The sequence below is a fragment of the Protobothrops mucrosquamatus genome, unplaced genomic scaffold (assembly GCF_001527695.2).
Source record: "Protobothrops mucrosquamatus isolate PMUCROS unplaced genomic scaffold, P.Mucros_1.0 scaffold429, whole genome shotgun sequence".
Taxonomy (NCBI): Eukaryota; Metazoa; Chordata; class Lepidosauria; order Squamata; family Viperidae; genus Protobothrops; species Protobothrops mucrosquamatus.
This window is the reverse complement of record NW_015386754.1, coordinates 816,790-833,657: the sequence shown is the minus strand read 5'-3', so window position 1 is coordinate 833,657 and position 16,868 is coordinate 816,790. Positions and strand designations below refer to the sequence as shown.

Here is a 16,868-nt window from a genome sequence, read left to right as displayed (position 1 = left end):
CATTTCAGAAAATTACTGAAGTATAGAAATACAACATATCAATAATTTCTGATGATAAAAATGACTATAGTGAAAAACTACCATATCCCCAAATTATATAATCCATGAAGAAAATGAACAGTATTTTTTTTCACTATAAACTGATATATTCTAGAAATCCTATATCAGCTGCTAATATTTCATGGTAAAAATACATAAATATAAAAACTTTGTTGTAAATTAAGTGATCTCACATCAATAATATACTGTAGCATTTAACTGTAAAAGTGAATAGAGCATACAGGATATTTAATTATAAATGTGACAACTGTTCTTATATACTCTCTCTCTCTCTCTCTCTCTCTCTCTGTGTGTGTGTGTGTGTGTGTGTGTGTATGATGGCAACATTTTATCAGTTATTAATATTCTTGTAACCTCTACATCTCTTTTCAGTGACTTGGAAACATTAGATAATAGGTTGTTTATATATTGTAAATCTACTTTCAGTGAGCTGGAAGGAAATTTGTTAGATAATGGGTTGTTTATAAGTTACAAATCAGTTCAGTGAACTGAAAATTTGTCAGATAACGCATTGTTTATGAATTCTAAATCAATATTCAATGAATTGGAACTATGTTTGATAATGGTTTGTATATAAGTAGTAAATCTATTTCCAGTGAACTAGAAACAGGCTAGATAATGGGCTATTTCTAAGTAGTAAATCTGTGTCCAGTGAACTAAAACATCTTAGGCAATGTGATGCTTGTGAGGTATAAATCTGTTTAGTGAAGTGAAAAAACTGTTTAGCAAAACGCAGCTTATGTAACTTTAGGTTCCCATACATCCCATATGTGTGATTGGATATATGCTATAGATAAACATGTTTTGATGGGTATGTGGATTGCATGGTTTTTTTTCTATGTGGTAAATGTCCAAGTGAAATAGAAAGGCAGATTGATAGTATTCTATATACCATTGATACTAATTGCTTAATTAGTGAGGAAGTGAAGCCACTCCTATGTTGTTCAAAGAACTTCCATGTATTGTTCGCTCAGCAACTTAAGTTGCTTCTTTCCCATGCTGCTTCCTGCTCTTCCTGAAGTTGACTTTAAATATTGCAGTCTGGATTGTAAGTGTCTGGCAACAAGTAGATCTAAATTCAGTCTGGATAATGGCCTTTGCAGGCTCTGATTGACTGTTTCCTTACTTCTTGCCCTTCCCATCTGCACAGGGAAGACAATCCTCTAGGCTGGCACCTGTGTTAACAGGTCAACATGTGCCTACTTTCTCCTTTTAGGGCATGTTCCCTCCATACTAATTCCCACTCTTTTCCTTTACTTTCTGGATGTTTGCATACATGAATGCCTTTACAATCTCTTATATAAACACCATAAATCCATCCAAACAGTGTAGCAAGAAACAGCTGATGATTCAGGCAAGAGAAACAAAGTAGCATTGAAGATGGGGGGAGGAGAAAACTGAGAGGGAAACTTAACAATACTGTGGGGGAGGGTATTACAAAGTAACGGGAGCAGAAATCAAAAGGATGCACATTGGGAAAAGTAAGGATTGACTGGAGCAAAGAGTCTCTAGAGAGGTGAGAAAAATGGGCAAGGAACATGGGGCAAGGATGACTTAACAGACTATTCCTGGATCAAGATAATAAAAAATGGCAGGTGCTGGCCAAGAATATAGGAACCTGGCAACCCAAATTGAAATTGCTGCATAGGGTAGGTGCAGCTGCTGGAAAGGGAGGGTGGCATGCCAAGTGCTCTGGCCAATCATATTTAGAGCTGTCATTTGTCAGAAGGAATTTAAGCAGACCACCTGCTTTGAAGGGCATAAGAAGCTGATATTGAACAGAAGGGTGGATATGAAATGGCTTGGCAGTGTTGGAGAGTAAAGTCATCTGTTCAGGAAGTAATAAGTAACTCATACTAACGATAAAACAAGCAGAAAGTACGATTCTGCCCTGAATCCCAGTGATTTTCCTAAGGTGATTTTGTGACTTTATGATTCAGCTACAATGATTCACTCCAGGACATTTAGGTAACAGCACTTTGTTGACTTTGTCAGGCTTAGAAGATAAATAGGGCCAGATTTGGCTAAAGCCTAAATGGGAGTTCAACAGAGACTCACAGATTGGATTGAAAATTGAAAAATATCCCAGGAGAAGATAATGGCAAACCACTTTCATAATGTTGCCAAGAACTGCAATCTTGACCTTCTTTATCCTGATTGTATAGAGATGTTTCTCATTTAAGCTGATTGCAACATTTTATGCTAACATGTTTTGGTTGATCTATTTAGCTTAACACTGATGATCACCTCTATATCTATTTATGGAGCAAAATAAAGGAATTAATAGATGAAAAAAATTACCTTTGGCATTATTGTTGCTTAAGTTAGCAATAAACTCTAATTACAGTTTCTACATTAATGTTATTCACATTTAAAGATATAATTATGAAATAAACATGGGTTCCTGATTTTACCAATTTTTGAGCCTATAGCTGCTTTTAAAGTTCCTGTCAAAATTCAGACTGATTTAGGAAATATGCACATTCCATGACAAGATTGATGCTAAACTTTGGAAAGAAATGTTGATAGCTTCTGTATTTTTCTGAAAGTAGCATCAGTTTTTAAACTATTAAATGCATACATTTTTTTAAAAAAAATAGAAATATAAAGAAGAAAAGATTGGTTTTCCATTCTAAAATAAATATAATTACATATATATTGACTCTACACACATGCATATCCATCATGCTAATTTGTTTCAGGATAAAGTAATATTATACAAATTGTGGGAAGGGAAGGAAGGGGAAGGGAAGCGAAGAAAAACTATTTACTTCAACACTCATCATTTATTTCTATCCTTGCAAACTATCCTTAGTTCCACCACATCTACATGCCAATTCATGTATTGACTTTTGTGCTTTCAATATCTCACCATTCTCTTTTTCAGGATCTTATCAATTACATGCTATCCATCATTTCTCAATCCTCTCCTCCCTTTTGACTCATTAACCTTTCTTCATGTATTTGTACTGTACTCATTACTTATTTTAAATCCATATTTAATCAATGACCACCTATTCTTGATGTTTTATCATATTTAAGCAGCCATTCCCATAACATTATTTTTTTACTTGTTTGTTCTGACATGCTCAACTCACATTTTCATAAAGTAAATTGGGTAGCAGTACACAATTATAACAACCATGTTGCTTCTTTTGACAAACATTTCTTTCTCACAATAGACTGCATACTACCCACCATTTTCCCAGTGGCACTTATACATCTAAAATCTCAATTTATTTTCTTACCCTCAGGTAAATATTCTGTCAAGGTACAAACATTAATCTGCTTGCTCTAGTTTTTGCCACTGCAAATTTTATTCAATTTCCCCTGTCAAACTTGAACAACTAATCTATAATATATGTTTCAGATCCATTCTTTGACATATTACTATAACTCCCATATGAATCTCTAAAATACTACATAAATCTCGCATTTACACTTCTCATTTTCATTCCCACTGATTTCATTTTTATTATTAATTTTATTCACTTTGTTTAGCACCTTTTGCCCAGTTCCAAAATGTTTTTTTAAAAAATCATCAAAGTCATTCTTCATTTGTCATCCTCTTTTAATTTTAATGATTCTTTTCTCTCTTTCACTACTTTTCCTGTCTGTGCACATTATACCAGTGTAACCTAATTATGCCTTTTTCAGGTTTTGAATAATATTACTTCTCCCCCCCCCCCCGCCCAAAAAACATCTGACCCAGCTATTTTACATGAGTGTCTTGGTTCTGAGAATTCCAAACTGGATTCTTGACTGTTAAAACAATCAATTGCAAATTGCTCCATTACCTCCAGGAGTATGCCCAAATTATCCCCAATTTAAGAACCTCTGAATCATGCAATCTATCTCATAATCTATTTTATATCATTATTAATTTTTGGTGGTAATCATTTCTTAAATGCATGCTCCTCGTGCACCACCTCTTTTACTTCTTCATTCCACTAAGCAGTTCTTTTTGGCCTCTGTCATTTTTTCCCTTATGTTGTTGGGAAATTGTTTTATCTTAGAATACCTTTTCATACAAAATTTGTGATTTCTCTTCCTGCAGGTGCTCTGCTTTTACTCGAATTTCTTTTATTCTTGCTCTTTCTTCAATGTCAATTTTTCAAAAAAAATTCACTCTGGAAAAGTGGTCTGGACCACTTCTCATCAATTGTTTACTAATTATCTCAATATTTCATTGTAGACAGTAAAATCAATAATGTTTTAGCTTTATATTCACTTTTTGTACATTGGAATAGATTTAATAAATATTTTATTAATCATGTATTTGTTAATGTAGTAAAAGTGTCCTTTTTCTAAGCAAGTACTGACTGGACAGTCATGATTCTTATTTAGTTTTGGGCATATAAATAATCCAATCATTTTTTTCAGCACTTTCTCACTTCATTCCAGTCACCCACTCATACATATCATCTAACAAAATATTTTTTTCTGGATTGTACTTATTGAAAACATTGTATATCTCCCCCAAATATATATTTGATTTTTCCCCTTATCACCTTTTAATAGAACAAAAAGTAGAATTACTATCAACCTATAGATTCGTATTTAGACAATACCATTTTATACTTTCTAACATTAATTTTATTTTTATTCATAGTTAACTTTAGCACTTCATTTCCCTGCATGTATTCATCACCTTTATGCCATAAGTTCAGATCATTTTCAGAAAAATAATCTATGACATTCTTTCTATTAATTCCAGTGACACAAATCATATTATTTTTCTTGTTTTCTTTAGTTTCCTTCATTATTCCTTTCGCTGTTTATTCCAACTACATTTCAAGTTGACATCTTTGATATGCCAATGTTATCACCAGTAGCATTCAAAGCAAACTGTAATTATACCAACATGACAATATGTGCACTGTAATGTAACCATATAAATGCTGTGATCAAGTATTTGTATCCTAAGTATGAAATAATGGAATTTGCATGACTGTTACATGATTTTATCATTTGCCATCTTTGTCTCCTGCAATTATGTATGTCATCACTCAAAGGACTAACATATATTGATCTCCACTCCTTATTATGGCTTTGGTCAACAAAGACTTTCACAGGATGCTTTTTAGTAAGATAAGGAAGTGTAGACTAAGGTATTAGCCTTAGTTATATTAGTGTTGCATGCAGCATACTGTCTTGATGGTATCGCATAGCTTTCAAACATTTTAGCTAAAATATCAAGTTTTATCTCAAGTATTTGAAAAGATAAAACGTGGCAGTTAGGAAAGATGATATAGTATTGAATGACAGAATGAGGAAGAAAACAAAAGTAAAAATGAGAATTCAAAATAAGAAAAATTGTAAAAACAGTATGCAAGGGAGAGCCACAATTAATGATATCAATAACTTATGCCTTTTGCAAATCTTGAATTGCAAATCTTCAATTTATCATTACTATAATGGTTCAGTTAATTTTTGTAATCACTGATGTCTACCCAGTTCTAGAAGTTTTGCTTTCAGAATTCCTCCCCTCCCCTCCAATCCTCATTCAGCAAAAACATTTCTAAAAAATTGGATTTAAGGAAAAGGATAGGGAACTCAAGATCTGCCAGCATTTTTACAAATGCTTATCTCTATCCAGAACATTTAGTTCTACGAAATATAATAAATTTAATAATCCTATCTCTTTTTTTAAATAAAAACGTATACGCCAGCCAGAATTGCAAACACTATGCAATACACAATTGTCAGTAAGTAAATAAATATAAAGAAATGAACATCATTGTTAGAAAGTATACTTACTTTCAAGTATAATTTTTCTACCAGTCCAATCATCTTTAATAAGTTGTATGTTTCCAAAATGTGCATCACTAAAGAAAATTCGATTAGTTCCTCTTCCTTTCTGTCTATAGTCAAAAGTCAATGCTATTACATTTTTGAAATATTCTGGATTTTCATAAGGTTGCACTGGTGAATTTAAATTTGTCTCATCTGAAAGATGTATAGTTTTTAGTATTGTTCTTCCTGAATAAAGCAAGTAGCCATCATGTCTTAAACATGTCACACCATCCTCTGCTAGATAACCATGTGCACAAGCACAGGTTCTCTGTGCATTTCCCCGATAGAGACAAAGTTGCTGACACCCACCATTGTTTTTGGCACAAATGTTGGTTCCTGTAGGGAAAAAAAGTACAATACAGTATAAAAATAAAACATATAAATATAGTGTATTTAATTATATCGTGCTTAATTTTCATGTTTAATTCAATTCATGTGTCAAAAAAGAAATTTAGTCTAGTAATTAAAGCATTAGGTTAGAAAACAGGAGACTGAGTTTTAGTCCTGCTATAGTCAAGAAAACCCGCTGAATGACTTTGGGCCAGTCACTCTCTCTCAGCCCAACTCACTTTAGAGGAATGTTGTAAGGAAAATAGGAAGCTGAAGGAAAATTAGCTATGTTTGCCACTTCTTTAAATAAAAATAATATAGGCAGGATAAAAAAAATCTAAATTTATATCTAAAATGTTATTAAACTTGCATTGACAGTAATAAGCTAATTTTAAGCATTTTAAAGTATTGAATAGATTTTTATTCAGAACTAGATCAGCTTCTGTACTCAGAATGATTTTTTTGTCAGCAGAAGCAGAAAGATAACTTTCTTAATATCCTGTTCCTGTATGCGCATCTACTGTTCATAAATCTATTCTTTGAGAAAGTGGGAAGTCCAAGGAGGGAATGTGAGTGAAATACTGAAAATTTCCCTCATATTTTCTGCCAGCTTGATAACTTGCTGGATCTAAATATTTGTGTGTGAAGGAAGCCTGCTTTTCTGTATACAAGTAAAAGCACACACACACACACACACACACACACACACACGCATGCACACACACACACACACATTGATACTATTACAACTGAATAACACAGATAATTTTGGCACTGTTGATATTTGTTATGTGCTATTTTTTGTACAGTACAGTTGCTTAACCTTCAGTATTTTTAAAAAAGCATTTGTGTTCATTGAAATAATTAGCATTCAGTGAAAACAAATAGCACAAATTAGTTATTGTTATTTATGTTGTGGGGTGGGGTGGAAATATTTTAAAGGGGGAGAAATTATTTTTTAGGAAAACTCAAAACTGCAGTTTTTATTCCAGTGCTTGAAGGCAGCCAGACAACAGCAGATTCAACACCACTTTTAAACAGATATTAAGCCAATATACTGTTGCCAAATCATCATTTTTTTTTGCCAAATGTAATTTCTTGTGCATTTAAACTATGCAAGAATTAGCAGGTAAAGTCTTTTATGGCTTAAACATTGCTTACTGCTGCAAATTAGAGAGTTGATAAAGCTAAAGCTATAATATTATTTCATAGTGATATTTAGTTTGACAATGCCGTGTTTCTGAGACTCAGAGATTTTTCAATAACTTAATCACTAAAATCTTTAGTCAAGAATGGGAGAATTGTATTCCACAGCATGTGAGCACATAACATCTGGCATTTAGGTATGAATTCCAGGCGTTCGGATTCTTATATGGTATGAAGGATAGATTACACTTCCTCTCTCCAGTATTTCTAATTATACACAGCATCTTTTTCTATAAGACAAATAGATAATTGATGGTAATTGATCATATTCCTATGAGCCTTGCTATGTAGTTGTACAGATAGGTACAATATGTTCACAGAACTTATTTTTTTAAAATAAGCACTTTTTAGACCACACACAAATATACATACACATATATACATGCACATACACATACATATGCCCATGCATCCACACATATATATTTATACACACAAACACAATAACACACACACACACACAAAAATTAGGTGACTGGTATTAAATGTTATGTCATCCATGGATCTTGCTGGGATCCCATTCTTTAGAAATGAGTATATCAAATGTCACCAATAACCCTTGTCTAGAATGATAAAGTGAACTAATTAGATATTAATTTCAATTATTCAAGTTTCTGCTAACCAAATAATAAATAAATTGTTTCTTTTAGTTAGAAAAAAGTAAATATTTATGAAAATAAATAAATACTATGTAGCTATCATTCATACTACCTTTACTAATGAATGCTTTAGTCAGCTGGAAAGATATGTATCCCTGGAATACTTTAGGGAAGGTACATATACTGTATAACAGTTTTATCTAGAATGAAGTTTAAAAGTCCCATCTTTCTTAACTTTTTTTTTACCCAACTAATAAATAAATAAATAAACATTTTGGCTGTGGTTTGTTCTCCAAGCTTGTTTCAATATAATTTCTGAACGTTTCATTACCAAACTAGGTAATATTATCATCCGAATTATCTTGTCCTATTCTACTTAGCTTATAAATGTCTTGTGTGCTGGTGTGGTCAGTTGGCCGTACGATTGGTTGTTTCTTTGGAGCTATATTTGAATTCTGAGCAGCTGATTGGTTCTCTTGTTGATTGTCTAAATGTAGAACCTTACTCTTTTCACCATTAAATTTCATTTTGTTAGTTTGTCAAGATCTTTCTGTATCTGGGCGCTATCTAACAAAATGAAATTCAATGGTGAAAAAAGTAAGATTCTACATTTAGGCAAGAAAAATCAAACATACAGGTATAGTATAGGGGGGTACCTTGCTCAATAGTAGTAACTGTGAGAGGGATCTCGGGGTCCTAGTGGACAATCATTTAAATATGAGCCAGCAGTGTGTTGCAGCTGCCAAAAAAGCCAACACAGTGCTAGGCTGCATTAACAGAGGGATAGAATCAAGATCACGTGAAGTATTAATACCACTTTACAATGCCTTGGTAAGGCCACACTTGGAATACTGCATCCAGTTTTGGTCACCACAATGTAAAAAAGATGTTGAGACTCTAGAAAGAGTACAGAGAAGAGCAACAAAGATGATTNTTTAACGAAGAGAAGGACGAGGGGGGACATGATAGCAGTGTTCCAATATCTCAGGGGCTGCCACAAAGAAGAGGGAGTCAAGCTATTTTCCAAAGCGCCTGAAGGCAGGACAAGAAGCAATGGGTGGAAACTAATCAAGGAGAGAAGCAACCTAGAACTAAGGAGAAACTTCCTGACAGTTAGAACAATTAACCAGTGGAACAACCTGCCTCCAGAAGTGGTGAATGCTCCAATACTGGAAGTTTTTAAGAAGAAACTGGACAGCCATTTGTCCAAAATGGTATAGGGTTTCCTGCCTGAGCAGGGGGTTGGACTAGATGACCTCCAAGGTCCCTTCCAACTTTACCATTATTATTATTATTATTATTATTATTATTATTATTATTATTATTATTACTATTACTATTACTACTATTATTACTATTATTACTATTATTACTATTATTACTATTATTACTATTATTATTATTATTATTATTATTATTATTAAAGTCTTAAGTCTATCTTCTGGAGTGTTGGCTATTCCTGCCAGCTTGGTGTCATCTGCAAATTTGTTCCTCATCTATGCCTTCATCCAAATCATTGATGAAGATGTTGAAGAGTACTGAGTCTAAACAAAGCCTTGGGGTACCGCTCTGGCTCTGCATACTTCCCTCCATGTAGATGCAGTTTTATTGAGGACTATGCATTGACTGTGGTTGGTCAGCCAGTTACTAATCCATCTGGTGGTGATGCTCTCTAACCCACATTTTTTCTATCTTATCAAGTAGTACTTTATCAAATGCCTTACTGAGGTCCAAGTAAATTATCTCCACAGCATTCCTCTGGTCTACTAATTTTGTCACTTTGTCAAACAATGCAATAAGATTTGTCTGGCATGATCTGTTTTTGATAAACCCATGTTGGCTTTTGGTTATGATTTTTTTGCCTCTAAGTGTTTGCTGATTCATTCTTGATTATCTTTTCCAGAATCTTCCCAGGTATTGAGGTCAGGCTGATAGGTCTATAGTTTCCTGGATCTACTTTCTTCCCTTTTTTGAAGATGGGAACTACATCAGCTCTTTTCCAGTCCTCTGGTATTTCCCCAGTGCTCCAGGATCTTTGAAAGATATAGTTCAGTGATTTTGAGATCACACCTGCAAGTTCCTTGAGAACCTTGGGGTGTAATCCATCTGGTCCTGGTGATTTGAACTCGGCTAGGAGGGATAGCTGCTCACTTACCACTTTCTTGCCTATCTTAACTTGTGTTTCTATTCTGTTTTTTATGGCACTATTTTTGATAGGTTGGTCTGTTTTTTCCCTTTGTGTAAAGATTGATGCAAAAAAGAAGTTAAGCAGTTCTGCTTTCTCCCTTCTTGTCACCTTCTTGCTACTTTCTCCCATTAATGGACCGATTGTTTCCTTGACTTTTTTCTTGTTTTTTACATGTTGAAAGAAGCTTGGGGGGGGGGCGTATTTTGGACTTTTGTCACAAGCTTTAGTTCACTTTGAGCCTTAGCTTTCCTCACTTCATCTTTGCAGGCTCGGCTATTTGCTGATATTCTGCCTTAGTTATTTGCCCCTCTTTCCACTGTTTATACTTGTTCTTTTTGTCTTTCAATTTATCAGAGAGTTCTTTATGCAGCACAAGTACGTATGTATATAAAATCATATACACATCTCTCTTTCTCTCTCTTTCCTATCTATCTATCTATCTATCTATCTATCTATCTGTCTGTCTGTCTGTCTGTCTGTCTGTCTGTCTGTCTGTCTGTCTGTCTGTCTGTCTATCTATCTATCTATCTATCATCTATCTATCATCTATCTATCCATCTGTATGTGTATGTGAATATGAATGTAAATGTGGATGGATGGATGGATAGATGAATAGACAGAGAGACAGAGAGACAGAGAGACAGACAGACAGACAGACAGACAGATAGCAAAAATATTATTAATGGTGATTTAACTAATTCATGTGAAATTCAAAAAGGTACGAGACAAAGATGCCCCTTGTCTCCTCTGTTGTTTATTTCGGTCCTGGAACTTTTGAATAGAGATATTAGGCAAGATGAGAGAATAACTGATATAAGTATCAAGAAAGAAGTTTATAAATTGAGGGCATTTGCTGATGATTTGATTATATTCCTGCAAGACCCAAAAATAAGATTTGATGAGGAAATTAAATGAGTTTGTGGCTCTAGGTTTTAAAATAAACAAACAGAAAACAACAGTGTTGATTAAGAATATGTCCTCTCAGGATATATTGATTAAAAAGACTGATTTTGAGGTTGAGAAAAAGGTGGAATATTTGGGGGTTATGTTGACAAATGCAAACACAAAATTGTTTCAAAATAATTATGAACTTCTTTGGAATGATATTAAAAAGGATCTACAAAGATGGGACAAATTAAATTTATCACTACTGGGTAGAATTTCTGTAATTAAGATGAATGTTTTACCAAAGATGCTCTTTCTGTTTCAGACAATCCCAATACTTGCAACAAATACTCAATTTAAACAATGGCAGAGGAATATTTACAAGTTTATATGGCAAGGAAAGAAACCAAGAATTAGATATAAGTTATTGCAAGATGCTAAGGAAAGAGGAGGTTCGGTTTTACCAGATTTGAAATTGCATTTTGCTGCATGTTGTTTGGCCTAGCTAAAAGAGTAGGTGAACCTCCAGAACAAGAGGCTACTTGATCTGGAAGGCCATGAATTAAGTTTTGGATGGCATGGTTATTCATGGTATGATAACGTTAAAGTAAATGTTAACTTTAACAATCATTTTATTAGACATGCCATATTAAGAATTTGGAATAAATATAAAACAAGGTTTTTTATGAAGTTGCCTCTTTGGGTGTGTCCCCAATAAGCATTTTTAAGAAAAGAAATGACGGTGAAGCTGGACTGGTAGACGTATGGTAAAATAATATTTTTTTAATTTTGGTGACCCTACCCTCAAGTCTAAGGAAGAATTAGAAGGTCATGTCTGCCATTGGTTTACATACTTAAAAATGAAAGAAAGATTTAAACTAGATTTAAAAAGTCATGGGTTTGACTTTTCAAAAACTTTCACAACTTTTTGTGAGCTACTTATGTATTGGGGTTTTTTTCTATATTTATATCTTTATTGTCTCCTAATGTAGATATTCTTCTCTTTACTCCCTTCTCTTCCTCAAAAACTATGCTCATTGTTTTCCTATCAATAAGAAGGTAAACAAAGTAATTTACTAGTGTATTAAAGATTCATGGATTCTATATTGTATACAATTATTATTTTTAATTTAAAACTTTGACACATAGAAGAGAAAATGGTGCTAATTTTCAAATTTGGAGCAAGACTTTTAGGCGACAATAGCAACATTTTAGACTTCAAAAGGGTAGTAGCTACCGTAAATTATTGTCTTCTATTTTTTTCCTGATAGTAAAAATTATGTCATAGAACGATGCTCCCTGCAGGATATTCTGACATGAAAGCTTAGCAAACCTTTTGCTACATTTTTTTTTTTGCCATTTGGAAAACTTTTTAAGATATTACTGCTACAAGTATCTTCTAAACATTTTCAGACTCACCTTTCCTGAAAAAACGATTAAAGGAGGAATTTGGGAAATTTTACAAGTAATCCCTTTAATTAAACCAAATGTATACCTTATTATAACTTGTTTCCTGATAATTTACTAGTTTTAGTACTGCTGTAGGAATGTTCCACTCTTTTCTTAACAGCTTTTCATTACTTGTCTTAATAACAAACACTCAGACAAATTTGTGCAGTTGAGAAGAAAGCACTCAACTGTCTTTAACTGGATAAAAGATTAATAATAATAATAATAATAATAATAATAATAATAATAATAATAATAATAATAAGTAGTAGTAGTAGTAGTAGTAGTAGTAGTAGTAGTAGTAGTAGTAGTAGTTGGAAGGGACCTTGGAGGTCATCTAGTCCAACCCCCTGATCAGGCAGGAAACCCTATACCATTTCAGACAAATGGCTGTCCAGTCTCTTCTTAAAAACTTCCAGTGTTGGAGCATTCACCACTTCTGGAGGCAGGTTGTTCCACTGGTTAATTGTTCTAACTGTCGGGAAGTTTCTCCTTAGTTCTAGGTTGCTTCTCTCCTTGATTAGTTTCCACCCGTTGCTTCTTGTCCTGCCTTCAGATGCTTTGGAAAATAGCTTCACTCCCTATGATAGTCATTCAAGTATTGGAAGACTACTTTTTGTCCTCTCTTCTTTAGGCTCAACATACTTAGTTCTTTTAACTACTGTTTTTTGAATGTAGCCTTCAAGCACACCATCATCTTTCACTCTTCATTGCACTATTTCAAATTTCTCAATATACTATTTCTATTGTAGAGGCAAAAAGACATAATGTTCCAATTGTGGTCCAACCAATGCAGTTTAAGTAGAAATATTAGTTCTTGTGATCTCAGCATTATATCTATGTTGATGCAGGCCAAGATTACATTGTCTATTTTGGCAACTACAGCATACTACTGATTCATGTTTAAAATATGGTCTTTTAGGACACCTAGATCCTTCTATTTCACAAGTACTACTGCTGAGTCTTGTCCTACCTATATCTGTGCATCTGATTTTTGTTTCTTATTGAATTGCAGAACTATACAATTTCATTTGTTTGGAAAACTCCTATGTTCAAGATCCTTTTAAACTCTCCTCCTGTTTTCTGAAATGTTAGCCATCTGCTACTGCTTTGAATCATTTTAAGTATGTGTTTGTGTTGTTTTAATTTTTTTTCCATAAATGGATGAAACTCATCTGTATGGTTTATAAGCTAATGCCAATATCCAATATATGCCAATATGGAAAATTTAAATAATTCATTTATTTCAGAATTCATTATAGTAAATAATAGCATCATCACTACAGTATCTCCACATGTACAATCAAACACTTAAGTCTACAATAAGAGTTACCTTTTTCACGACCTCTGTTGAAAACCTTTACTTCCTTCAAGTTTATTCCTAGGCCTGTCCTCATGGATACTGTCTCTGTGGCATCATTTTTTTTGCTTCGTCTGATAGATCCATTTGCATGAGCTCTGCCAAAAAATGTTGAAGGTATCTGACCCATAGTTCTCAACTAATTAAAAGTGAAAGAGACATTAATATGCAAGGAACATATGACCTAACAGAAACTGAAGAAACTGGTGTTTTGTTTTGTTTTTAATTTGCATTGTTGATATAGTTTAGCTATGTTGAATATTAAAAAGCCTTTAAAAAAAACCTCTCACTATGTGAGATCCTTTTAGTGATATTAGTAAAGAATTGCTATTTCTATAGGGGTGAAATATCCAGCACAGAAGTAACATTTTGAAACACAAATACTTATAGAAAAATAAATTACCTGTCAGACCAGTAGATGTAAGCCCCAAAGACTGTGACTGAAAACATATCCACATTACTTCCTGACAGTACAATCTCCCGATTTCTTCCACTCTCAAGGTCAATTCTTTCTATCTTGTCCATTCGAGCATCACACCAATATAATTTATTTTCCTAAGAATCAATCAAAAAGTAAACTCCAAATATTTTATCCTATTTTTAATTAAGGCAATAAAATAGATTGTGATATTCATATTTTAGCATAATGTAGCATGAATTATATGTAGAAAAAAATAGGAAAATTCACCTCAAGATCAACAGAAATTCCATTAGGCCACATGGCACCAGTACCAACAAGAACAGTCTTCTCTGATCCATCTAAACGAGCCTTGCCTATACATGGTGCCTGTCCCCATTCTGTCCAGAATAAATAACTAGAACATGAAAAAATATTATGATCAAAAATAGGTTTATTGAAACTAATGGGTTGGAACAGAAGGAAATTTGTGGAAGTTTTCATCATCACCACCCTTCATAGTGAGGTCCCTTTCCCCACATAGCTACCCATAAATATAAGAGACATCCTGAAATGACTTAAAAGAGGGGGAAAGATCCTGTAGAAAAATTAAAATAAGCCAAGTTCCAGAAGAGAAACCCTGATGTAAATATTACAACTTTATGAAGGTAGCATTTTTCAGAGATAAATAGGTAGACCTATAAAATATTTCCATCTTTTTTAAAAAATGAAAAATTGCTGATGTCTATTCATTTTAGCTATTGCACTTTTTTCCTTCTAATATGTTCATATGTGCTTCTATATCTGCAAATATACTTTGTGATTTTTTGTTGTTAATCTGAAATGTGAAGCTCAGCTTGTAAAACTTTCATACTCATGTATTCCTGATCAATTCTAAATAACATGGTTTTGAACCCTCATCTACCCCTGACAATTTACTAAGGAAAGATAGAGACATATCTGACATCAGGTTGCATTTCTGACAACCTAAAAAAAAATTCTGATCCCCCCCATTCCTCCAATTAAGAATCACTGCATGCCCGACATCATATCTCCTGACACCAGAGCTGTAACTGACTATGTCCCAAATTATGGAGACACTGTTGCTTTACCAGTATTCCATTTCTTCCCATGATACAAGCATTATCTCCACTAGAGGTGGCAGTTCACCCCTTGGACCACTCAATGAATTGGCTAAGAATTGTTCATAATTGAATGACCCTGATTTCTAGAGAGGGCATGGAAATGACGTTGGGGAGAGCAGCCAGAAAGTATTAGAAAAATAACAGGTGCAGAAGAAGCAAGTGTAAGCCCAGATGGAGGGAAAAGAATGAGAGAAAGACTCAGACTGACTCCCCCCAACTTCTTTGGATATATGAGGGAGGGAAGAAAAAACACAAACAGACTTGCAAGATTCTTTTATTGCAGCCTATCTCAAATACAGTATAGTTTTAATCTTTCTGTGGTCATTTTCTTGATCTGGTCTATCTCACAGGAACTGACAGTTTTCTGGAATATTGTAGGATGAGAGAAGATGGATGGACCTCTTCCCTTTCTAGATTTATTTTGTATTTATAGCCTAATTCTGTAGCAGGAAATCTGGTACCAGGAGGAGCTGACTCTGTAAGGGTTTGTCACATATTCTCTCAAAGCTACAACAGAAGCTTCCAGAGATTATACCCCAGGAAGCTTTTACATGTGGATTTCAAACAACCTTGATGCCTCAAACATCTAGCTTGCATCTTGTGAGAATATAGCTTTATTATCAATAATTAATTTGCCTAATCTATTTTCCCCTTTCAGGCTGCTTTCCTTGACTACTGCCCAATGGGATAAATTGGAAAATTACCTTCCCAAACCCACTTGGGATCATCCAATGCAGCCATAATAATAGCAGTCTTCTTTCCTACTTTGGCAGCTATTTTCCCCTTCAAAAGGATATCCTAGCTATGTAATTCCAGGTACCCCAAAATCAATTTAGCAGGCTATTAATACAGCTTACCAATAATTTTCAGCTCTCTATACAGATAATCCTCAAGATAGGACAGGACCATGGGGATGTGGCAGTATTCCCTCACTTCTCTCTCCCAAACCCATCCCAAAAAGAGTCTTGCAACACTTAGGCCTGCTTCCCATGTCTCCATTTTCAGCACTCAAAAAATTCATCATCATGCTTTCAGAGTTTTCTGCTCCAAGCAGCTGGCTATTGGGAGACTGCAAACTTTTCCTGGCTCTTCCTAGGTTTTGGGAACCCAGACCCTATTATGCAAAGGCAGTAATTTCAGGATGAGCTTCCTAAAATTTTCCCTTGCTTTAATACCCCCTTCTCTCTGCAAAACCAACATTTCTTCGATAAGCTCAAAAAAGTTAGGAGGGACAGACTTGTTCATCATTATTATTATTATTATTTATTATTATTACTTTAATTTATACCCCGCCCTTCTCCCGAAGGACTCAGGGCGGCTTACAGGCAAATAAAAAACGAAACTATACAATAAATATCTAAAAACAATTAAAATATATATTAAATTAGCCTGTTATTTTTAGAAAAGTTATAAAATCCCTATTAAAATCCCTATACAATCCCCCCCCTAGGCC

The 16,868-nt window shown here is 34.0% G+C and overlaps 1 protein-coding gene across 1 annotated transcript in view; it reads right to left on the bottom strand.

Moving 5' to 3' along the window:
• Positions 1-16,868, bottom strand: part of LRP1B (LDL receptor related protein 1B) — a gene marked incomplete at its 3' end in the record, with an annotated part of 540,296 nt that overhangs the window by 71,263 nt on the left and 452,165 nt on the right. The window contains exons 39-42 of the mRNA XM_029284208.1: positions 14,562-14,688; positions 14,277-14,428; positions 13,847-13,971; positions 5,821-6,192 (exon numbers count right to left, since the gene is read on the bottom strand). Coding sequence (XP_029140041.1) covers positions 5,821-6,192; positions 13,847-13,971; positions 14,277-14,428; positions 14,562-14,688 — 776 coding nt within the window. The remainder of the gene's footprint in view (positions 1-5,820; positions 6,193-13,846; positions 13,972-14,276; positions 14,429-14,561; positions 14,689-16,868) is intronic.